The following is a 25,159-nucleotide window of genomic DNA, read 5'->3' as shown; positions in this document are numbered from 1 at the left end:
ACCAAAAGACCAATAACGTTCGAAAATCCTCCAGCGAGCTACAACCCCCCCACTTGCTCAATCAATTCCTCCCACAAAGACCACACAGAAGAGTAAGCAGCCCACGTACCGTTACTAAGTGACCGCCTAATCAGGCCCGCTGACACCCCAAGGCCACGCTCCAGAGCCACTGAGGACAGGGCAACCCCCGAATTTCGGCACCCAGCGCCAAGCCGCGGAAACGCTCCCACTGAAAACGAGAAAGGGAATCGGCCAATGAGTTATCCACTCCCGGGACATGCTCCGCAACAAAACAAGCATTCAATCGCAAACCCCTCAGCACCAAGTACCTCAGCAAATTCAACACAGGCGGTGAATTAGCCGACTGACTGTTAATTGCTTGAACAACTCCCATGTTATCGCAGTAAAAACGCACCCGCCGATTCCTAAGCCAGTCCCCCCACAACTCAGTGGCCAAAACAATAGGAAAAAGTTCCAACAACACCAAGTTCGAAAGGAAACCAGCCTGCCTCCATTCAGCCGGCCAACCCCCTGCACTCCATTGACCCCTACAAAAAACACCATATCCACATGAACCAGACGCATCCGAAAACAACTCCAAGTCCACATTACTAACCACCGCTTCCATCCACACCGACCTACCTTTATAATCCAACAAAAAACTCTCCCACACCACCAAATCATCCTTCACAGCCCCCGGCAACCGTAAATAATGAAAAGGCGGAGTAATGCCAGCAGTCGCTAAAGCCAAGCGACGGCAAAAAACCCGCCCCATTGGCAAGATGCGACAAGCAAAATTCAATTTTCCCAAAACCGATTGAACCCGCTTAAGTTGCACCTACCTAGCCTTCCTTAAAAACACAACCTCCTGCAAGAGATCAAGCACCTTATCCTCGGGCAAACGACACTCCATAGCCAAACTGTCAATCTCAATACCTAAGAACTTAATGACCGTGGCCGGGCCTTCCGTCTTATCCGCCGCCAACGGGATTCCAAAACGCGCCGCAACCCTTTCCATCGTATGCAGCAAAACCGCGCACACCCTAGACCCAGCAGGACCAAGAAACAAAAAATCATCCAGGTAGTGCAAGACTGAGCTCCACCCCGCCTCCTGTTTCACCACCCATTCTAAAAAACAACTAAACGACTCAAACAAGGAGCACGAGATCGCACACCCCATAGGCAAACAACAATCAACATAAAAACAACCCTCCCACTGAAAACCAAGCAAATGCAAACTGTCAGGGTGAATGGGCAACAATCGAAACGCAGCCTCAATATCAGTCTTAGCCAGCAGGGCGCCCTGCCCGAAACGCCGTACCAAACGCACTGCCTCATCAAAAGACGTGTATGACACCGAGCATAACTCATCCGCTATCCCATCATTCACAGACCCACCAAGCGGATAGGACAAATGATGAATGAGCCTGAACTTATTGGGCTCCTTCTTAGGAACCAAACCCAATGGAGATACCCATAAATCCGGCAAAGGACACTCTGAAAAGGGGCCTACAACTCTGCCAGCCGCAACCTCCTTCACAATTTTATCCCTCACCACATCAGGGTAGCGCAAAGCTGAAGTCAAATTCCGGGAAGCAACCCGCTTCCCAACCAAACTACACGGGATAACAAACCCCACGTTAAACCCCTCCAACAACAACCGAGCCGCCTCCCTATTTGGGTACATCCTTAAATACGGCTCCATCTCTTCCACCCTCACCGGTGTCCCCCCTCTTTTGCATAACCTCGGATCCTTTACCCTTCCCCCTCCGGAAGCACCGAGACAGGCTATGGGAACCTCCGCAACCGGAGCACTCATGCTTAAACCTGCAGTCGGACAAGAACCGGCAATGTCCTTCGTTGAATTGCCAGCAATAACCCTTTCTGCCCCCAACCTGAGACTCTGCAGCCGAGGCACCCCCGGCCGCTCCATGAAAGGGCTGAGACCCCCCAACTCGAGGTGCCGCCATCAACCGCATCCACAGACCAATATCCTTATGGTCCCAACGAATGCTAGGCCTGACCGCCTTCCGCTGCCGGAACTGCTCATCGTACCTTAGCCAAGCCACACCCCCATACGTCCGATGAGCCTCCCCAATAGCATCCATATAACAGAAAAGAGCCGAGCAGTGCTCTGGCGTCTTCTCCCCAATGACGCTGGCAAAAATTGCAAAGGCCTGCAACCAATTCTGAAAAGTGCGCGGAATCAACCTAAACCTCCTCCTTTATTCCTCCTCCTTCTTACTTTCATCCAGCTTACCCCTATCCAAATTAAATTTTTCCAAAGGGAGCACCGAGAAGATCTCCACATATTCATCCTTCCATATCTTCTCCCTGACCTCCTGCTTCAAATGAGCCCCCAGCGGCCCCTCAAAACATACGTAAATCTCACCCTTCGCTGAATCCGCCAACCTAACACCGTCCACCACATCACCTTTTTCCCCAGCTCCCTGCCCAGAACCACAGGCCTGTCCACCAGCCGCCACACCCCCACTCTCTCTCAGTAAACCCTGCGCTGCCCCTGGAACCAGCGCCAAATCCGTAGCAGGAGACCACACAGCCGCCGGATTCCCCACAGTACCCGGGCCCAACCGTGATAGCAAAGCGAGTATACCCGACAATACATCCCTCACCAAAGCCTCAGAACCCCCCCCACTATGTAACACTGAATTCACAACCCCCCCAACAGGCATTTGACACGCCGTTCTCTCACCTGGCCGTCCCCGGACGATGTTGCTGGCAGCCGCAGACCTCCCTTCTGGTATCACAAACGAGACGTCACTTCCAGATGGCACAGCGTCGTCCATACCGCCAGCCGCAGACTCTTCTCCTGGATCAACTTCGCCCTCCTCCAGCTGCAACAACTCCTCTTCCGACTCCGGTTGCATAGGGCTAACATCCGCAGCCCCTTGTGAAGCAGAGGCCCTCACACCTGGCCGCACACCTCTCCTCCCGGCGACTCCCAGTAGAGCAGGCTCCACAGCACCGGCACTGTGAGCCGTGGTCTCATGCAGCAGTTCATGGGGCTCATCCACCACCCCAGCTCCTGATAAGGCGCCATGTCGCCGACCCACCACCAGGGGTCGCGACGCACTTCTCCTTCCCGCACCATCGCTCCGCGCCTCAGGCCCACCATGATGACGTCGCCGGTCAGAAGAGACTGACCGCGACGCAGGCAAAGTTCTCCCACCGTCGTCCAGGAGGCCCAAGCCGTGAAGCGACCCGGCCGCAGCAACACCGCCGCCGCCCGCAGGTAAGACAGTCCCGACTCGTTCCTCCCGCAAAGCCTCCCGCGGGGAGACAGCCGCGCGCGCCTGCCTTCTTCCTCTCATAGGCCGGGAGACGGGACCCGCACCAGATCGTCCCTCTCTCGCCGGCCTGCCAGCACTCGTCGCCGTCCTCCCGCTGCGTCTGCGAGCCGAGTCAGGCACAGGCATCGCAGGCTGCAGCGGAGGGTTCCTGATAGGGCTCCGCATTCGCCGACGCAATCTCGGAGTTGACTCGGGGCTCAGGCGTTCAGGGGGAACAGAGCGCCTAGCCTGGCCGGGACGCACCGCCTCAACAATCGCAGAAGGGGGGTTCAGGACCGACTGCATGGTTTCTTGTAAACGGGCCGCACCATGTACCTGTACAGCCGCCCTAACCGCCTCCAGTAAATCTTCCAGCGACGACATCTTGACACTGCTAAACGCACTTCCACTATACTAGCCACTGACTGACGCCCCTCCTCCAACCTACATATACTGCCCGCCAAACTGCACGTCCTCCCCTTCCTCCCTTAGACCAACCCCTACCCCAGCAAACATTAACCCTTTACTGTCCTACGGTCTTCCCCCTAAGTCAATCCGCACTCCATTATAGCTGCGCCTCATTCCGTCGCTTTCAATATGAGCGCTGATTGGTTACTATAGGCAACGAAGGACATTCTTAGTATAAGACAGATTATGTGTAAGTTAATATGATTTCGATTGCGACGCTTAGCCAACGTTGTTGTAGCGGCTGATGTAACTCACATGACCTTAACTGTATACTAATTCTGAGGGGTTTTATATACTATCAATTACAGACAATAATGCCCTGATGTCTTTGTTAGGTTTGAGGTCTTTGTTAGGGGGTGGGTGGTGTGTTGTGGAGGTCACTGTTAAAGGATCGGGCTGCTGTGAAGGTCAAAGTTAATGGGGTGGGCTGCTGTGGAGGTCACATTTTAAGGTGGTGGGGGGCTGTGGAGGTCACTGTTAAAGGGTCGTGTTTTGTGAGGGGTTTACTGTTAAGGGGGTAGGCTGCTGTGGAGGTCACAGTTAAGAGGGCAGGGTGCTGTGGAGGGCACTGTTAAGGGGTAGATCACTGTGGAGGGTCACTGTTAAGGGGGCGAGCTTCTGTGGAGGTCTTTGTTAGGGGAGAAGGTGGGGTGTTGTGGAGTCCCTTAATAGTGGCCTCTACAGCAATCTACCCCTTATCACTGAACTCCAGAGGCAAGGATATTGTGGCTACTAAGATTGCACCTCAATCAACAATTTATAGGATCATTAAGAACTTCAAGGAAAAAGGTTCAATTCTTGTTAAGAAGGCTTCAGGGCGTCCAAGAAAGTCCAGCAAGCACCAGGATCGTCTCCTAAAGAGGATTCAGCTGCGGGATCGGAGTGCCACCAGTGCAGAGCTTGCTCAGGAATGGCAGCAGGCAGGTGTGAGCGCATCTGCACGCACAGTGAGGCGAAGACTTTTGGAAGATGGCCTGGTGTCAAGAAGGGCAGCAAAGAAGCCACTTCTCTCCAAAAAAAACATCAGGGACAGATTGATCTTCTGCAGAAAGTATGGTGAATGTACTGCTGAGGACTGGGGCAAAGTCATATTCTCTGATGTTTGGGGCATCTGGAAAAAGGCTTGTCTGGAGAAGAAAAGGTGAGCGCTACCATCAGTCCTGTGTCATGCCAATAGTAAAGCATCCTGAGACCATTCATGTGTGGGGTTGCTTCTCATCCAAGGGAGTGGGCTCACTCACAATTTTGCCCAAAAACACAGCCATGAATAAAGAATGGTACCAAAACACCCTCCAACAGCAACTTCTTCCAACAATCCAACAACAGTTTGGTGAAGAACAATGCATTTTCCAGCACAATGGAGCACCGTGCCATAAAGCAAAAGTGATAACTAAGTGGCTCGGGGACCAAAACATTGACATTTTGGGTCCATGGCCTGGAAACTCCCCAGATCTTAATCCCATTGAGAACTTGTGGTCAATCCTCAAGAGGCGGGTGGACAAACAAAAACCCACTAATTCTGACAAACTCCAAGAAGTGATTATGAAAGAATGGGTTGCTATCAGTCAGGAATTGGCCCAGAAGTTGATTGAGAGCATGCCCAGTCGAATTGCAGAGGTCCTGAAAAAGAAGGGCCAACACTGCAACTACTGACTCTTTGCATAAATGTCATGTAATTGTCGATAAAAGCCTTTGAAACGTATGAAGTGCGTGTAATTATATTTCACTACATCACAGAAACAACTGAAACAAAGATCTAAAAGCAGTTTAGCAGCAAACTTTGTGAAAACTAATATTTTTGTCATTCTCAAAACTTTTGGCCACAACTGTATATTGGGACTTCCAAGTTTGTTCACTGTCTTGAGCAAATTCCAGCACTTGGCTTGCTCAGTAGTGATTTTAAGAATACAATACAAGTCAATACAAGTAAGTGACTAATCATTTTGTTCTGGGTGTCTGTCACCAGCTTATGTTGCATTTATGTAGGATATCAAAACACTGGTGACAGATTCCCTTTAAGGCACTGTATGCTGGTAATAATTAGTTATTATAGTAATATTGGTGATATAGTCAGTCACCATAACTGTTTTAGTATACAACAGTGTTAATCATTCACTCTATGGAGGTATTTTTCAATAACTTGAACGACTAAGGGTACTCACCCGAAACGCGTCAATCCTGCCGTGTATCTGATGGTTATGTCTGTCTACTGCTTATAACTAATAAAGAAGAGCTGAAAGAGGATTATATCTGTCTCCGGGATCCTTCCTTAACTTTTTACTGCCTGCCACGGGAACACTCCCCCAGGGCCTCTGGAGCCGGGACCATACAAAAGACCAGATAGGTGAGCTGGAATATTTCTTTCTATATTTTTCAATAACTGTATGGTTGTTATTCAGTCCCTGTATGGTAGTGTTATTCATTCAGTGTATGACAGTATGATTTGGTCACTTTATGGCACTGTTATTTAATCTCTGTATGGCGGTATTATTCAGTCACAATATAGCAGTTTTATTTGTTGCTCTCATGTAAATATACACCATGGATCAATTGACAGCAGGTTTCCCTGATGTAACAGGTGGAATCAAAGAAACAGCTGATCCTGTTTGTCAATAGCGGCATCTAAAGAAGTTGACAGAAGAAGGGGACTCCCTCTTTCTGCTCATTGCTGCTTGTAATAATCAGGTGGGGTCTATTTATTTGATGTTACTGCAATAATTTTGGTAACCCAACAGGTAGAATTTTTTGATGATGGGAAGGGACACCAAAAGAAAATTTTGCACAGGGTGCCATCAAGCCTATGGGGTCCCTGCTTTCAGCTTGAAAAGTACTGGCAACTGAATGAAATGCTGTCATACTGCTAAACTTGTGCCTAACTTCATCAAATAATAATGTAATATTGGGTCATGTCCTAAGGTGTAGCAAAGGAGCAAAAATGTGAGAATGGTTCCATCCAAATTATTTCTTTGTTACAAAATGAAGTATATAAAACATAAATAAATAGACTATCAGAGATATAAATTTAAGATTATGGAAAACTTATAATGATTTCTAAAAGCTTACACACATATTTATTCAGATTTTTTTTAAAATACAGACGTGTAAATGAGGGAGTAAGGAATACATGAGCAAGGCAGACTACTAGCAACCACAATATAAGTTGTTTCCATGCATGAAAAGTCATAGTTAGAGATGAGCGAATTTTTCAAAAGTTCGATTTGGCTGATTCGCCGAATTTGACAAAAAAATTTGCTTTGTGACTAATTACTTTTTTTGTAAGTAGTGGGTGCAATGACAGGGAGCTGCGATAGTGCCGCCCCTAGTCATTGTACCCCCCAGATGCCACGTTCATACATGGTTTAAGTGTAAAAACTGTGTGAAATTAACATAAAAAATTATATTAAATCATACTTAACGTTTCCATTTGCTTGCGAAGGGCCGGCGTCATATTGCTTGTAGATCTGGCGCGAAATATCGCGTACATCATCATGTCGGCCAACGTGGTGATGTCATACATCACCACGCACGGGATTTCGGCCAAGATCTCCAATCAAGATTGCAGCTGGCGGCCCATCGTGAGCAAATGGAGGAGTTAAGAATTAATTTTTTAGTTTTTTATACTATTTCAGGTTAATTTGATTCGAAGAATGAGGAAATTCGGCTTCGAATTTATCCTGAAATTCAGATCGAATTCCACTTTGTGGGATTCGATTCACTCATCTCTAGTCATAGTGATTGCTTGCAGTCTGACTTATTACAGTATTTCTTTACCTTAAAGGGGTTTTCCAAAACTTTTATACTGATGAACTATCCTATGGCTAGTTGGGACCCCCGCCATTCAGCTGTTTGAGAAGGCACCGCAGCTTAGCCTAGGCTATGTGACGACACGTTCATTGGTCATATGGCCTAGGTGCAGATCAGCCCCATTACTGGTAGTCGTGCTTGCATACTATAGAAAAACTACTATATAAAAAAGATATGGTCTCTCTGGTAGCTGGGACTGTGATAGCACACATAAGCTAGTGCTTTTTCATATAGTGTGCAAGCACGACCACCACTTATGGGTTGCAGGGTGGTCGTAACCATGGAAACGAGTAGTGTATAATGTGATGGAAAAATTTATTCACCCAGCAAAGGAAGAAATATGGATAATAAAAATACATTAGTAAGTGGCGTGCATTAACTTCCTCTACATAAAAAATGCCATTTGCTGAAGTGAGACAGCCCTTTAACTCATATTGAAATATTCAGTTTAAGTGGTTGTCTCATAAAGGTAACAACCAGCTATGGATCACCCTCTAAGGACTCCTAATTTAAACTAGAGTTCAATACTACATTTCTGGCTGGTTGCAAATTTTCCTGGCAAAACGCAATAATTGGTGTAGTTGCTTCTATATGTAAAACACAAGACAAAGCCTTAAATGTAAAATTCAGAAAATCTTAAGTTAATTTATCTAGCTAGTCAAATTAAGATATTTTTTTTTTTGCAATGAATTATCTATCTAAAACGAATAAGTTAATGAGGCACTGAAAGTCTTTATAGCGTAATACACAGCACAGGGATTAGTGATCCCACCAGTCAAGGGGGGAGATGTACTAATCCCGCTTGATATTTAGACAGTGGAAATTTATACTAGACAGTCTAAAAATGGACAAATTTATCACAGTGGTTTATGCTGTCTAGTCTTAAGTTTGTAACATCTATTAGGCTGTACTTTGGACCAGAATTTTGATGTAATTGTCACATGTTTAGCCATGCCTCGTTCTGGCAGGTCATGCTCCATTTTATGGCAAGACAAGCCCCTCGTCAGACAGGGCAAAAATATGTCTAAAACAGTAAATAAATGTGGTGCAAGGGTATGTAAGCCAGTTTTTTCCCCATATTTTGCTAAGTAATTACCCCAATCTCTGTAAAAACTGTGGTAAGAAAAAAAAATCTTTTAAACTATTTCAATTCTTCAATTTCTAAAAAATAACGTGTAACCTAAAGTGCAACACTTACTGCTGCCCACCACCAGGCATGAGGAATACTGGTGAAGTTAGTGCCCGAGACATCATGTTCAACAGTATAAACCATGGCAGAAAATGAAAAAACACCCATGGCAATAAAGAGTAGTAGACATCCCACTTGTTGGTAGCATTGACGAAGGGTAAATCCAAAAGCTCTAAGCCCTGTGGAATGACGTGCCAACTTAAGGATGCGGAAAATGCGCATCAGTCTCATTATCCTAAGGACTTGTCCAAGTTTTCCAACTCGTCCCACAGCCTCTATCTCTTGTTCATGACTGGACTTTTGACCATTATCATCTTCCTCTGAAAGGTTCTCAATGATTAATTGCAAATACAGTGGCAGTATTGCTATCAAGTCTACGGCATTAAGAACACTGCGCACAAAATGCTGTATATCTGGTGTTGAGATAATACGAAGCAAATACTCCAGTGTAAAGAACGCTATGCACAAGGTTTCCACATGCTCCAAGTAAGGTCTACCATTCGCAATCCCAACTGAATTTTTGTATTGCAGATCTTCAACTGTATTAAGGGTCATTGCCACAACAGAAATAAGAACAAAAAAGCTAGATGCCACTGCCATGGCCTTAGCTGTAATAGAAGAGAAGGGTTTCTCCATCAAGTTCCAAATACTGCGTCTCAAAGGTCCATAAAGCATGCCTCTGAAAAGCTCTTCATCCTCCTCGGTTTCCATTTCAGCTTTGAGCTCTCTTTGGATCTTTAGCTGCTCATTCAGCTCATCCTGCCTTTCTTCAAATGATATACGACAGCAGCGGGGAGTGTGCTTTATTCTTACTCCCCAATAATTAATTTCCTCTAGGAAGCTGCGGGGGCACAACTCATTTCTTACTGATAACACACCAGTGCGATAAAAATTATAGATATGATGGAATATAGCTGGATCACGATCAAAGAAATAGACGTCTTCAATTGGATTGTAATCATCACATAGGTCTAGTTTGCGCTGTCGGTCAGTATATGTAGCCAAGCGACCTATGCGAGTCTTAGGATAACTAGCTGCTACCATGTAGGATATATAATAACTTGTACCACCAACATTGATATGCAGCAAACTGTTCTGAGACTTTCTGAAAAAAGAAGGTGAAAGCAGGCGTGTGTCTTCATCTTCAGAGAATCCACGGTCATGTGTTGAAATGAATTGCCTCTTCCATCCATCCAATCGTTTCTCTTCTTTTTCTGCCCATTTTATTTCCTCTAAATCATCATCTTCATCTTCAATGTAGTAAACATAATTGCTCTCAGAATTCAACTGATAGCTGAAGGAGTCTCTACTGAATCTAAATCTGTCTTCATCTCCTCGAAGCCTTCGAGATCCTTCTATGAAGAATGACAATGATGGAGCACTAGTCCTTTGCCTATACTGTAGCATTTCTTGCCTAGTATCATATGCCCCTTGTAGGGTAAGGGTTAGCAATTCATACAGAAGGAAAAGAAGCTTTGGTGCTACAGAGTAGATGTTGTATGCAAGCAGATCCCATGAACATTGAACAGAACAATAGCAAAGCATTATCTGCTGTATGTGTCACTGACAGTTTTAAGTCCTGCTGACAAAGAAGATTTAAATACTTAAGAAGGGATTTTCAGGTTATTATCCCATTCAGCCAAACTTACAGTATTCACATAAACTCTAAAATGAAGCACAAGGAAGACTAAGGACAGATGGCAAATTTATTTGCACCATTTATCACAACTGATACAAAATTATGGAGTCTTCCAAGCAAAATATTTTTAATATATGTTTATGTTTAAGGGGCAACCGAGAATTAAGCTTGAAACGTTACAATATCCTAAAACAGAAGGGGGCCTTGCAGTGCCAAACCCCTGGGTGTACTTCCTGGCTGCGCAATGCCAACATTTCAAGGGGTGGATGGAACTGGAGTCGAGTGAGATGTCGTGTCAGTTGTTTAAACATTGCTTGTCCTCTAATGACCTATTGCTGATCCTTGAGACTAGGGGGACTGGAAAGAGTGGTCCGATGGGCGATTTGGGACACTTGATGCAGTCCGTATGGAATAAGGTCAAGCTCCTGAGGGGGGTTTTCGGCAATACTGAATACACTCCACTGTGGGACAACCCCGTGCTGCCGGAATTCCTCTCCTTGTCTGAGTTTGGGGCATGGAAAAGAAAGGGTATTCTGAGGTTGAGCCACCTTTTGGAGGAACGGAAGTTCATGTCATTTACCAGATTTCAGGAGAAGTATGAACTGCCTAGAACTCACTTTTATAAGTACCTTCAGGTGAGACATGCATACAACGCCACATTTAAAGATACGAATGAGGTGGCAGGGAGAGATGCTGCACTGCACCAGATTTTGTCTAGAGGGGCGAGGAGAGGTATGATATCCTGTATATACAAGCTATTGCTTGATAAGTTTCTAGTGTCCCATCCACTGGTGGCTAAAAGTAAATGGGAAAAAGATGTTGGCAAATTAACTGATGACCAATGGTCTGATATACTGGAGGCGATACCTCTCTCTTCCCTGAGTGAAGGACGTAAACTCTCGCAGCTGTTTATTGTCCATAGAGTCTACAAAACTCAGTTTTTTTTGTTCCGTATAGGGTTCAGGCCCACGGATGAATGTCCAAGATGCTCTGTGGTTTCTGCAGATTTGTTGCATATGATGTGGACGTGCGAGAGGTTAGGGAGATACTGGGAGTTGGTACGTCAGACAATACAGGACGTTTACAAGGTACGAGTACCCTCTGACCCTAAAGTGTGTGTGTTAGGATATGTCTCTGAACTGGCCACAGGTCAGGTACATAAAATAGCTATAGGTAGAATGTTATATGTTGCTAGAAAGTTAATCGCTCTGCATTGGATACAGACAGCGCCGCCAATCCTAGGCGAATTCCTAAGCGCGGTTGACACGATGCTGAATTATGAACGGATGGTATATCAGAAGCGTGGATGCCCAGCGAAATTTGGAAAATTATGGGATTTATGGCTGTCGTTTCGACGTCTGAATGGAAATGTTTAAAAATGTGCCTTTGTACTTTGCAGGTTAGGGAGGGAGGGAGGGGGGGGGGGTCGGTTGGGTACTTAATTACTACACATAGGCTGATATCCTTTTTGTTTTTAGCCTTATGGACAGTATATTTCTATGTCATCCTTGTTTACAATGTGTTAAAATGTGTATTTACACTGTAAAATGTTTAATAAAAAAGATCTGATTCAAAAAAAAAATATATATGTTTATGTTTGATAGTAGAGTAGTAAATGGCAAATGAATGCATATGATGACGTGTCATCAGAAATTGCTAACAACTATGCCCAGACAGAGAGAGAAAGAGAGAAATGGGTTTAGACAGCTAGAAACTCTGCTCCTATTAGCTGTAACAGATTAAATTAATGATAGATCCAAAGGAACACTGATAAGACCCAATTGGCTTTTAAAGGAGTTAGTTGGGGTTCCAGTATGTTTTTAAAGCAAGAAAAGACTGCTTTATTTTTGTTTTCAACCTCTAACTGAAGCTTTCAACACGAGTGCCTTAAATACGTTTTCTGGGATAGTTAAGTTGCCCAAAGCTAGGAATTTTAATAACGTAAAGGACCGTTCTACTGCCCAGAAAAAAATCATTTTGGTGTCTGCATCAACAATGTGGACACATCTGCGGCACGTTTACACAGGGCAGTTATCAGCAATGAGTGTTCCTACGAATGCTCTTTCCCGATAACGGTCCTGATCATTGTAAAGGAGCATTAAAAGATAAGCTATACTCTTGTGCTCTGGTCCTTCCCATCAGACTTTTGCTTCAGCGACTGTATACCACACTTTTCTACTTGTTTCACTTCATAGGATATGCTCTTTTTTTGTTTTTGCATTGTATACACCACTTGGCTGCAGTGTTGGTCATCTTTTTCATTATCTCTGAAATATTTGATTGTTAGTACTAGCATTTGATGTATAAATAGACACCTGAAGCAAAGAGTGAAGGACAAACTGTTTGAGGCCCTATGATGGAGCTGATCTTAGGAACCTGCACCTATTTCATTTTCAAAATCTAAAGTTGGATTTCCACATTCTGACGAGCAACCAATTATCGGGAAGTAACTGTTCCTTCCCAACAATTGGCTGCTCGTTTAGTGGAGATGAATCACCTCGCAAAAAGAAGACTTGAAAAACATTTTCGAATTTGCATTTAAACATATACCACAATGTATCAAAAGGACTGAACATTGCACTACTGTGTCATTGGAGATTTGACAATGTAACAATGGCTCTCCAGGGATAAGGATCTGCACAAGGGGATCTCTTGAAACTAGTCATACACATCCTGCCTACATTCTAAAGTGTAAGAAGACAGCTCAACAAGTATCTGTCCCCAACTTATGCCCAACTTGTATGGCCAACAGTAATAGGTACTACAGACCACTTACATATACTTATCCAAAGGCTGCTATCTTTATCCAAAGGCTGGAATCTGTCTTTAGAACAGAGCCTAAAAATACCTATCTGTCTCTCAGCTAAAGGGCCCACAATATCGCACCCTACTGGTCAGTTGCAATCAGGAACTCTCTTACCCTGAGACTCGACCCATATTTATTAATAATTCATATTTCACAGATTGGGTAAATGGCAAGAGCTACACCAAATTTGTTAAGAATGGCAAACGTCATAATAAATCTGTTACAAATCTAAATTGTGTGACTGTGTGTATTATGAGCAGACATACATTTGTGTCACTAATTTGCACATTAAATTGCACCTTTTTTAAACTTTGATTTTGATACATGACTCACAGTGCATTTAGAGTTTGACCACGTCAACTTTTGTCATGTTTTTTTTTTTTTGGGGGGGACTGGGAAGACAAATTTGGCACAGTTTTAAATACAGATTTCCAGAACTAAAAAGTAAATGTGGGCTGTAGTATTCAAGTGTTCCTTTCTGAACACAGAGGGGGCATTAAAATATTGAAAAATTGAACAATGGCACAACGTTACTAGGGGTAATGAGGTAGATTTATAATTTGGTATTGCAACATCTAACAAAGTATTGTGTCCTTACGGTGTCAAAAGAATGGTAATTACACTGTAACTACTTTTCACTTCAGCTACCAGAAAGATAGGGAAAATGTAACCTAACAAATATATTTTACCAACTACCGTATTTTTTGCCCTATAAGACGGAAGGTCTTATAGGTGTGCTTTTGGTGGGTTTTGAACTAATGGTGGTCTGTGGAAGACACTATTATGGGGGATCTGTGGATGACACACTGTTATGGGGAATCTGTGGATGACACTGTTATGGGGATCTGTGGATGGCACTGTTATGGGGATCTGTGGATGGCATTGTTATGGGGATCTGTGGATGACACTGTTATGGTGGGAATCTGTTGATGACACTGTTATGGAGGGTATCTGTGGATGACACATATATAGCATCTTATGCTATATATGTGTCATCCACAGATCCCCCCCATAACAGTGTCCCTGTATAAATAGTGAATGGCCGGCAACTGATATTGGAATGGCAGCGGGGCCCAGTGCAGTCAATGTATTCTATTACACCGGGCCCCGCTCGCTGTAGTATTCATATCTAACGTGTAGGCATGGGCGCTTTGTTAAACTATAGCAATTCTTTGCAGCAGTAGAGAAATCCACTGTAGTACTCACTTGAAACTCCTATAGCAGGCAGGCCGGGCGTCAGTGTAACGTCACTCACTACGTCACGCGCCTGCTCCGCCTGCTTCATTCATAAAGTGGGAGGAGCAGGGGCGTGATGTAATGAGTGGATTTCTCTACTGCTGTAAAGAATTGCTATATTTTAGCAAAGCGCCCATGCCTACACGTTAGATATGAATACTAAAGTGAGCGGGGCCCGGTGTAATAGAATACAGTGACTGCACCGAGCCCCGCTGCCATTCCAATATCAGTTGCCAACCCCCAGCTCCTCCTCCCTCCCCACTGATACATTGAGGCCGGTGATGTATCAGTGTTAAATGGCCCCATAAGACGCACTGCCATTTTCCCCCCACTTTCTTGGGGAAAAAAGTGCATCTTATAGGGCGAAAAATACTGTAAGTCCATAGCTTGTAACAGTTTTCGATATATTCTATGAAACAATCATTGCTGTGCAAATTTAGATTTTTCCATAGTGTGATAGTTATTATATGTACAAACGTGTTGGGACACAAATCTTAGTAATTGAATTCAGGTATTTAATTTAGTCCCATTGCCACAGGTGTATAAAATACAGCACATAGCCGTGCAGCCTTAATACACAGATTTTTATGAAAGAATGGGTCACTCTAAAGAGCTCACTGAATTCCAGCATAGTATTGTAATAGGATGTTGTAACGGATCTCCTAGCACCCCGACCAGGTACCTCCGTTGAATGGATGCTCCTAGTGCTTTCCGAGGACTCCAAGCACTCCACTTGACACCGTACGCACTGCAGACCCCACGAACCGCCGAAGCTTGGTTGAGGTCTCACCGTCTCCTACCCACCCTGGACCTACGACAAGGCTCCAGGCTCCAGTGGGTGAACCTCTCCTAAAACCAGAGAGCAAGAACAGCTCTTAAAAGAGCTAGTAGTTATAGCCAGGGGAGTATAGCAAATCTCCCAGCGTATAGCAATCCCCCAGTGTTGATCAGTTACCCAAACATCAGCCTCAACATGATAAAGGGTAAAACAGGAACACTTTATTGAGGGCTACCCGCCCGTATTTATGCAGGTCCCCATCTGGTGGACACGCCCCTAGGGGACCAGAATGAAGACTGTGACACAGGACAGATATGCAGCACTGCAGGATACACAGAGACAATACATCCCCACAATGCATCGTGGTTTCCTCCTCTCTGCCCTGGAGACACCCGAGGAGTAATCCAATTATCTCTCAAGACAAAGGGAAATCACCAATACACATGTGGGGACAACAGAACAGAAATCACCATTTAAACATACAATGTCACAACCCTTTTCAATACACAGACATTTAACATCCTAAAATGGCACGAATTAGACCAGGAGTTCAAGTTAGTTCAAGTCCTTTGTGAACAAATGAGGCCTGGCTGATGAGAGGGCCCATAATCCTGGGGCAAGAGGCCAGCAGCCAGGCCCCTCCAAAACCCAGTGGCGAGGTTGGTTTTGCCACAGATGTCACTTGTAACAAGTCAGTTTTTGAAATTACTTCTCTCCTAGATATTCCACCATCAACTGTGAGTGGTAATTTTGCAAAATGTTAACGTTTAGAAACCACAGTAACTCAGCCATGAAGTGGCATACTGTGTAAAAGTCAACAACGTTCTGCTGACTCAATAACTGCAGAATTTCAAACCTCCTCTGTCTTTAAAATCAGCACAAAAACTGTGTGCCAGGAGCTTCATGACATGGGTTTCCATTGCCGAGCAGCTGCATGCAAGGCTTACATCATCAAGCATAATGCCAAGTGCTGGATGGAATGGTGTAAAGTTTGGTGGAGGAGGGATAATGCTATGGGGTTGTATTTCAGGGGTTGGCCTAGGCCCCTTAGTTCATGTGAAGGGATATCCTAATGCTTCAGCATACCAAGACATTTTGGACAATTGTATGCATCCAACTTTGTGTGAATAGTTTGGGGAAGACTGTTTTCTATTCCAGCATGACTGTGCCCCAGTGCATAAAGTCATTTTTGAACTTCCACCCCACACAGAGCCCTGACCTCAACCCCATTAAACACCTTTGGGATGAACTAGAATGGAGATTGCAAGCCACGCCCTCTCGTCCAACATCAGTGGCTGGCCTCACAAATGCTATTCTGGATAAATGGGTAAAAATTTCCACACACATACTCCAAAATCTTGAGGAAAGCCTTCCCAGAAAAGTAAAGGCTGGGAGCAACTCAATATTAATGCTTATGGATTTTGAATGGGATGTCATAATAGCTCCTGTAGGTGTAATGTTCATATAGAGTATGGTTTTGTAGTATATTCATGCACTGCAATAAATACTATGGTCTGATATTGCAGCAACCATGCCACAGGGTTATGTATGTGAGTGAGTGGCTGGATGGGAGTGGTAGTAGTAGTTGTGGTAATCATGGTTCTGATGCTCCAAGGGCTGGCGTGCAGTAATGGGAAGGGTGGATTTTTTCTTCCCTTTGGGGAACACTCCAGTTCTGGGGTTCTCCCGCCTGATGACGCCTGAGGTGCTCTTGGTGTTGGTAGTTTTGAGGTACAAGGCAGGGTCTTAGTTGTTGTGACGCCAACACTTTGCAATGTATTAGTGCAGAAAGCAATGAGGAGGCAGTTGTGCAGCATAACATACTGAAAATTTATAATGCAAACAGATTAGGACAGTTCTTTAATATGCAATGGATCACAGTTGTTAAACAGAATGCACTTTCCATAGATGTTTTATGGCTGCACAGGTAATAGGCCAAAATATCTCTTTAGAGTAGTCTTCCTTACTCTGGCCTTCACTAGATGACTCTGACATGAGCAGTGCGGTATATATTTTAGACAATACAATGCAACCAAAGAGTGGTCCTGTCATGGCAGGCAAACTCATCTGCACCTTTTTTGAACAGGTTGTTTTACCTACAGTACACATCCACAGAATCCACCTGGTATGCTCAGGAACCAGGGGCAACTCCTGAACAGGGGTGCCATGGAGTCAATAAGTCCTTCTAGACAAGTTATCTCTACTGGGCTTTCTCTACACCTACTTTTCTATATCCGGATTGCTTCTGTAGTTGTTCTGGCCCGGCTCTGGATGGATCAAGGTCCAGGCTGGCTTAGGAGTCAGCAACATGTGCTCTTCTCTCTACTGAGCCTAAGCTCAAACTGACCTGAGCAAATCTATAGACTGTTTCTTCCTCTCTATATAAAGAGGGTGACACTAGCATCATCTAGTCGTAGCTGTGGATATGGCCTATTAATAGTAACATACGGTAGTTTATAAGGCTGAAAAAAGACATATGTCCATCCAGGTTGATCCAGAGGAAGGCAAAAAAAACTAAAACTTTGAGGTAGAAGCCAATTTTCCTTTAGGGGAAAAAAAATTCCTTCCCGACTCCAATCAGGCAATCAGAATAACTCCCTGGATCAACGACCCCTATTATTACAATCCAGAAATACATCCAGGCCCCTCTTGAACTCCTTTAGTGAACTCACCATCACTACCTCCTCAGGCAGAGAGTTCCATAGTCTCACTGCTCTTTCTGTAAAGAATCCTCTTCTATGTTTGTGCACAAACCTTCTTTTCTCTAGACACATAGGATGTCCCGTCGTTACAGTCACAGTCCTGCGAATAAATAGATTATGGGAGAGATCAGTGTACTGACCCCTGATATATTTATACACGGTTATTAGATCTCTCAGTCGTCTTTTTTTCTAAAGCGAATGAACCTAATTTTGATAATCTTTCTGGGTACTGTAGTCTACCCATTCCAGTTATTACTTTAGTTGCCCTTCTCTGAAACCTCTCCAGTTGTGCTATGTCTGCCTTGTTCTATTGATTTGTAAAGTGGTAGGACTATGTTCTCATCTCATATGCCCCTTTTGATGCAACCCATTATCTTATTGTCCTTGGCAGCAGCTGCCTGACACTGGTTTCTACAGCTTAGTTTGCTGTTCACAAAGATTCCTAAGTTCTTTTCCATGACAGTGTTTCCCAGTGTTTTACCAGTTTACAGTTTAGTGTCATCTGCAAAAATATATATAGATATTTTACTGTGCAAGCCTTCTACAAGATCATTAATAAATATATTGAAGAGAATAGGGCCCAATACTGACCCCTGAGGTACTCCACTAGTGACAGTGACCCAATCTGAGTGTGTACCGTTAATACCAATCCTTTATTTTCTATCACTGAGCCAGTTACTTACCCACATACAGACAATTACCCCCAGTCCGAGCATTCTCATTTTATATACTAACCTTTTATGTGGTACAGTGTCAAATGCTTTGGAGAAGTCAAGATATGTGACATCCATTGATTCACCATGTTCAAGTCTAGAACTTACCTCCTCATAGAAAATGATTAAATTAGTTTGACATGACCGATTCCTCATGAAGCCATGCTGATATGGCGTTAATTGCTTATTTTCAATGAGGTACTCCAAGATAGCATCTCTTAGAAAACCTTAAAACAGTTTACCCACAACAAATGTTAAACTTTCCGGCCTAAAGTTTCCGGGCTCTGCTTTTGGACCCTTTTTGAATATTGGCACTACATTTGCTATGCGCCAATCCTGTGGAACACTCCCTGTCAGTATAGAGTCCTTAAATATCAGAAATAAGGGTCTGGCTATGATATTACTTACCGTAATTCTCTTAAGATAGGGGGTGTATGCCATCTGATCCCGGCAATTTGTGTATTTTAATCTTTTTAAGACGCCACTGTACTTCTTCCTTGGTCAGACAGGGCACGTTTAATGAGGAATTTACTTTTACATTCTGCATTTCATCTAACAGTTTATTTTCCTTAGTGAATACAGTGGAGAAAAAAAATATTTAATAGCTTTGCTTTCTCCTCATCACTGTCTGCAACTCCCACCTCATCACTCTGTAAAGGGCCAACACCTTCAGATTTATACTTCTTACCATTTATATAATTGAAGAACATTTTAGGGTTAGTTTTACTGTCCTTGGCAATGAATCTCTCTGTATCTAGTTTGGCTGCTTTTATTTGTCTTTTACATATTTTATTTTTTTCCTTATAGTTTTTCAATGCTTCCTCGCTACCCTCCTGTTTTAGTAATTTAAATACTTTCCTTTTTTTTTTTCATTTATTGGTCACGTTACAATTCTATTTATTCACATAGGTTTTTTCTTGCGCCTTTTATTCCCATAAAGTATGTACCTCTCATGATTAGAGTTTAGGATGCTTTTAAAAATATCCTATTTTGTGGCTGTATTTTTTTCATTTTTGAGGACTTTGTCCAAGTTAGTTAGGCCAATGGCCTCTCTTAGTTGGCTAAATTTTGCTTTTTTGAGCAAATACAGACATATACATATTTAAGCAAAGCACATTTTAACTCTTTCCTTTACACTATGCAGTGTTCTGCTACTCTGCATATATTCTACTGTTGATGGACACCCTGTGTTTTGGACAGAAATTCTTATGCCATCTGCCTTCCCATCTGTGCATCATTTCATTGCTTTCTTGGGCTAGTCATGTCTGAAATGAGGGGAGGTGTTCTTTGTTACAGAGAATTACTGTAATATATGTATAGCACCTAGGACAAAAATGACACTTCAGCACGTGTATTCACATTAAAGCGGGTATCTAGTTGTCACAGGAACCGTATATTTTGGAGTAGTATAATAAATCAGCATAAAATTAAGAATATATATCTACGGTAAGTGGAACTTTCTGTGCATGCACTGATGAGCACCAACAATAGTAAAACATCATCTCAGTAGTGGTAATCCTGTTGTCATTGTAATGCTCCATAAAACCAAGCAAACACTGACTGACAAGAGAACCTGTCACTGTGAAAATGTAGTGCAATCTGCAGGCAACATGTTATACAGCAGGAGGAGCTGAGCAGATTGATGTATAGTTTCAAAGGAATGTTCTGAACTTAAAAAGGTTGTCTCACTTCAACAAATTGCATTCATCATGTCACTTACTAATATATTATGATTGCCCATATTGCCTCCTTTGCTGTCTTGATTCATTTTGCTATTATACACTGTACTTTTCCAGGGGTTATGACAATCCAGCAGTGGTGGCTGTGCTTGCACACTATAGAAAAAAAAGGCGCGTTTTCCTATAGTGTGCAAGCACTGCCACCATTGCTGGTATGCAGGGTTGTCATAACCCCTGGATGCAAAGGAAAAACGAATCAAGACGACAAAGGAAGCAATATGGACAATCACAATACATTAGTAAGTGCTTTGCATTAACTTTCTCTACATGATAAATACTATTTGCTGAAGTTAGACAACCCCTTTAAGAGTCATGTGGGTGGCCTCTTCAGTGATTACCAGCTAAGGCCTCTTTCATATATATGTCTGTGTCTGTGTTGACATCCATGACAAGATGGTCAGTGGTTCATCCGTGAAGAATCAGTATTTAGTCTGCGTGTCTGTTTTTTGCTCCCCATTTGTCATCCATATTCTACGGACACTGCTAGGCTGAAAATTAATTTCCACAGTATCTCCTACCAATAGTCCATGTTGTGTTTGTGGTTTTCACAAACCCATAGACTATAATGTGTGTGAGGGTTCCATGATCGCCAACAAATTAAAACGTGCTAACTCACGCTCTGTGAACCATTAAAGGGAACCTGTCACCTCCAAAACACATATTAAACTGACATCATTACCTTACAGTAGCCCCCGTGTGTTCATAATCATGTTTAATTTTTCCATCGGTTGCTGCATATTTTATAAAAACGCTGTTTTAATCTCCATTTCCGCTATCTTTGGAGCCAGCTTGAAGTCAAGGGGGCAGCGGCCTCCTTGCTTCAACTAAAGCTAAGCCCGACCCTTACCCGTCCTCTCTTCACTTTGAGTGACATCCTGCCATGAGGCTGGGATCGCGCAAGTCTCGCGCATGCACGGTGCGCTCCTTGTTACTGCGCGATCCAGTCTCCGGATCCCGCAGTCAGCCGGCTGTTATCGTCTCACTACACATGCGCTGGCCATTTTCATCATGCCCGAGCGCCTGGCGATTCTCGTCCTCAGCATCAGCATGATCACTGGCTTCAGGTGTAGGATAACGCAAGCCAGTGGTCATGCTTCGCCCCTGACCCCACCAGCATCAGGTATTTCACATATTAGCAACATTATCCTGGGACATAAATATTATAGGGAACCTATATATAGCCCAAAATAAAGTCCAGGACCCACCCCTAACTATATCATGAAAACCAACCAAAAGGAATGGGTCAATTAGGTACAAAAACACTTATAATACTGAAGTATTCACAAAATAACATGATTTTATTGAGAATCACAAAAGGACATAATTGGCACAAGTCACAAAACACATTTAACACAGGTCACAATACATAAAAGTATTAAAAGCCATTGGATTGGAATATTAGGCTGACACAGACCATATCTCAACATCAAATGACATTTCTGGACATCAACATCAAGACATCTGCAAATGGTGCCCTGCTAACTGGAGTTCATCGTAAAGACACTGCCGTCAATGCCCTTCTCCATGCCTCTTCATTCCATCCTCAACATCAAAAGCGATCTATACCAATTGGACAGTTCTTGCGAGCTAAAAGACTGTGCACATCAACGGAGGACTTTGAAGAGGAGTCAATGTTACTTCGGCAACGTTTTGAGCAAAGAGGATACCATCCTGCGGTCATTAAACGGGGTTACCAACGGGCCCGAAATACATCCTGGCAGACCTTGCTTACAACTAAACATCGCAAAAAATGTCAGACGGCACGTCTGATAGATCACGATCAGTCTGCATGATTACGGACTATAATGCACAATGGAATAACATCAGAAAAACCTTTGTGAAGTTTTGGCCGATCTTGCAGACTGATCATGTTCTTGACTCAGTGCTTACATCCACTCCCACATTTGTGGCCCGACGCAGTAAAAACCTTAATTACATAATTGGCACAGGTCACAAAACACATTTAACACAGGTCACAATACATAAAAGTATTAAAAACCAAGGGGACCGATGGTGGACTGTTGATATATATTTATAAAGTGCAAGTGCAATAATTATGATTGGTCATTAGTAGAGAGGTATATTACACCAAACCACTATGGCTCAAAAATACATAGTACAAAAAAACTCTTATACATATTTGTGCAACAGACACCAAAGCATGTGGGTGATAATACACACCACAAGGGCTGACTGAGGCAATAGAGCAACTAAAAATGTAGTAGGCACATAGAAAAGTACTGACCAACCAACCTAGTATACCACACACGAACACCACCGGTCCACTCCCCAACGCACGTTTCGCGTTTAGATTTTTCAAGGAGTACTGGCTGATGTGGTGAGGATGGTCTCTTAAATAGGTGGAGTGGCTATACCATGTTTGCTGATAGGTTTACATTGATTCCCTTGCTGATGTTATTGGCTGGCCTGTCGTCTATCCATTTCAACTCACCTGAGGTATATAAAGTGGTGAGTGCTCATTATGTGGCACCTGGCACTCCGCCATGAACGCCGAGCTCGCAGCCACGCCCAGCCGGTCCGGAGGAGGAGAGTCATGCAATTACTGCGCGACTATCATCATCCAGGAGCGGCGGGCAATCTGGATTGGCAACTACTATCAATGCAGGCAATGGGGTTATTTTACCAAATCTCAACCCCAATACAATTGGGGTATAAAACGCCATCCCATACATATATAACACCACAATTAAGCAAGTTTTGAATGCAAATTCAGATGTATAAATGCAGCACCCAGGGAGCAAAAAAAAAGGGAGAAGAGACGACAAGGCGGGAAGAAAAAGACAAGGGAGGGGAGAAGAGCATAATAAAACGAGAATAGACAGATATTGTCTATCCTTCTTAGACGGCGATCATATTTTAGAAAAAACACCAATGTGATATATGTGTGCATAATGCAAATACATTACGCGCACAACATATAACACCAAATTAAGATGACAATTATCTATGTGATGATACCCAATAGCATGGTGTATGTAGATTAATTTGTCAATTATTTGATGACTAATCTAGTGATGAAACAAAAAAAAAATAATAGAATAAAATAAAATAAAAAATACCAAAAAAAAAAGGAAAAAGACAAACAAGTGAAAAGAATATTTTTTGGCCTGCTCACAGAAATATATATGATGCTGTGAAAAAATTATGTGATGTAGTAGAATATCTGTGGAGAAAATTTGTTATACCATATATGTGTTAAATCAATATACAATATCATAATAAACCAGGATCTAAGGTGAATACAAATAAAATCCATCCGGCCGTGATTACTATAACAAGAACCCTAAATACCAACTATTTGTAGTTACACAATTATAATTATGCCACATTTTAAGACATTATATCTCCCCATCACCCAATGATAGAACCAAATGATGCACATCTTACCCGCCTCAATAGCCCCTAAAGTGACACACTATATGTGCCTACCATAGATGCTACATTCATACACATGAAAGTGGATTAGCCTTTTACACGATTAATAGCCCATTCAGGATTCATACTCACACTACCATCATAATTACAATAAAAGAACCTGAACACAGCAAGGAGATTCAAGGAGGAGTCAATCACAGAAAAGAGGCAAAGGGTACCTTGTCATTAAGCCCATATGGTACTTGGGTCTGGAGTTTTTATTATCCATTTACTTTTAACCTGTTCTAGACGTCTAGAGAGGTCACCACCCCTGGAGCCAAGATTCACTCTATCAATCCCACAGACCTTGAGGTCCTGCCATCGATTATTATGTTTCAGGCGAAAATGTTGCGCAACTGGTTTGAGTTTCACTATCCTGTCTCTATCATGATCACCGATTTTGGATGCAGTGCGTATATCACTTTGATGTTCCTGAATCCGTATGCGTAGTTCACGTGTTGTCATGCCTATGTAGATTAATCCACATGGGCATGTCGCATAGTATATAACACCCGTTGTGCTACAATTAATAAAATGTACAATCTTATACACACTTTTTCTGGATGAATCACAAAATGAGTCAGTCTTAATCATAGCCTTACAGATGCTACAGTGCCCACAAGATATCGACCCCCACCTTGGTCCCCTAGCTTGAGATAAAAAATCTTGAGATTTTGGTGGAACATAATGGCTAGATACCAGAATGTCATTAAGGTTTTTACTGCATCGGGCCACAAATGTGGGAGTGGATGTAAGCACTGAGTCAAGAACATGATCAGTCTGCAAGATCGGCCAAAACTTCACAAAGGTTTTTCTGATCTTATTCCATTGTGCATTATAGTCCGTAATCATGCAGACTGATCGTGATCTATCAGACGTGCCGTCTGACATTTTGCGATGTTTAGTTGTAAGCAAGGTCTGCCAGGATGTATTTCGGGCCCGTTGGTAACCCCGTTTAATGACCGCAGGATGGTATCCTCTTTGCTCAAAACGTTGCCGAAGTAACATTGACTCCTCTTCAAAGTCCTCCGTTGATGTGCACAGTCTTTTAGCTCGCAAGAACTGTCCAATTGGTATAGATCGCTTTTGATGTTGAGGATGGAATGAAGAGGCATGGAGAAGGGCATTGACGGCAGTGTCTTTACGATGAACTCCAGTTAGCAGGGCACCATTTGCAGATGTCTTGATGTTGATGTCCAGAAATGTCATTTGATGTTGAGATATGGTCTGTGTCAGCCTAATATTCCAATCCAATGGTTTTTAATACTTTTATGTATTGTGACCTGTGTTAAATGTGTTTTGTGACTTGTGCCAATTATGTCCTTTTGTGATTCTCAATAAAATCATGTTATTTTTTGAA

General features: G+C 43.2%; 1 protein-coding gene across 1 annotated transcript in view; it reads right to left on the bottom strand.

The window, feature by feature from the left end:
• Nucleotides 1-21,456, bottom strand: part of KCNV2 (potassium voltage-gated channel modifier subfamily V member 2) — a 52,207-nt gene extending 30,751 nt beyond the window's left edge. The window contains exons 1-3 of the mRNA XM_040419756.1: nt 21,348-21,456; nt 9,970-10,232; nt 8,761-9,933 (exon numbers count right to left, since the gene is read on the bottom strand). Of these exons, the coding sequence (XP_040275690.1) occupies nt 8,761-9,933; nt 9,970-10,232; nt 21,348-21,456 (1,545 nt within the window). The remainder of the gene's footprint in view (nt 1-8,760; nt 9,934-9,969; nt 10,233-21,347) is intronic.
• Between the last annotated feature and the right edge of the window lie 3,703 nt (nt 21,457-25,159).

This window comes from Bufo bufo, chromosome 2 (genome assembly GCF_905171765.1).
Source record: "Bufo bufo chromosome 2, aBufBuf1.1, whole genome shotgun sequence".
Taxonomy (NCBI): Eukaryota; Metazoa; Chordata; class Amphibia; order Anura; family Bufonidae; genus Bufo; species Bufo bufo.
The sequence above is the reverse complement of the archived record's forward strand: the minus strand, read 5'-3'. Positions and strand labels throughout refer to the sequence as shown.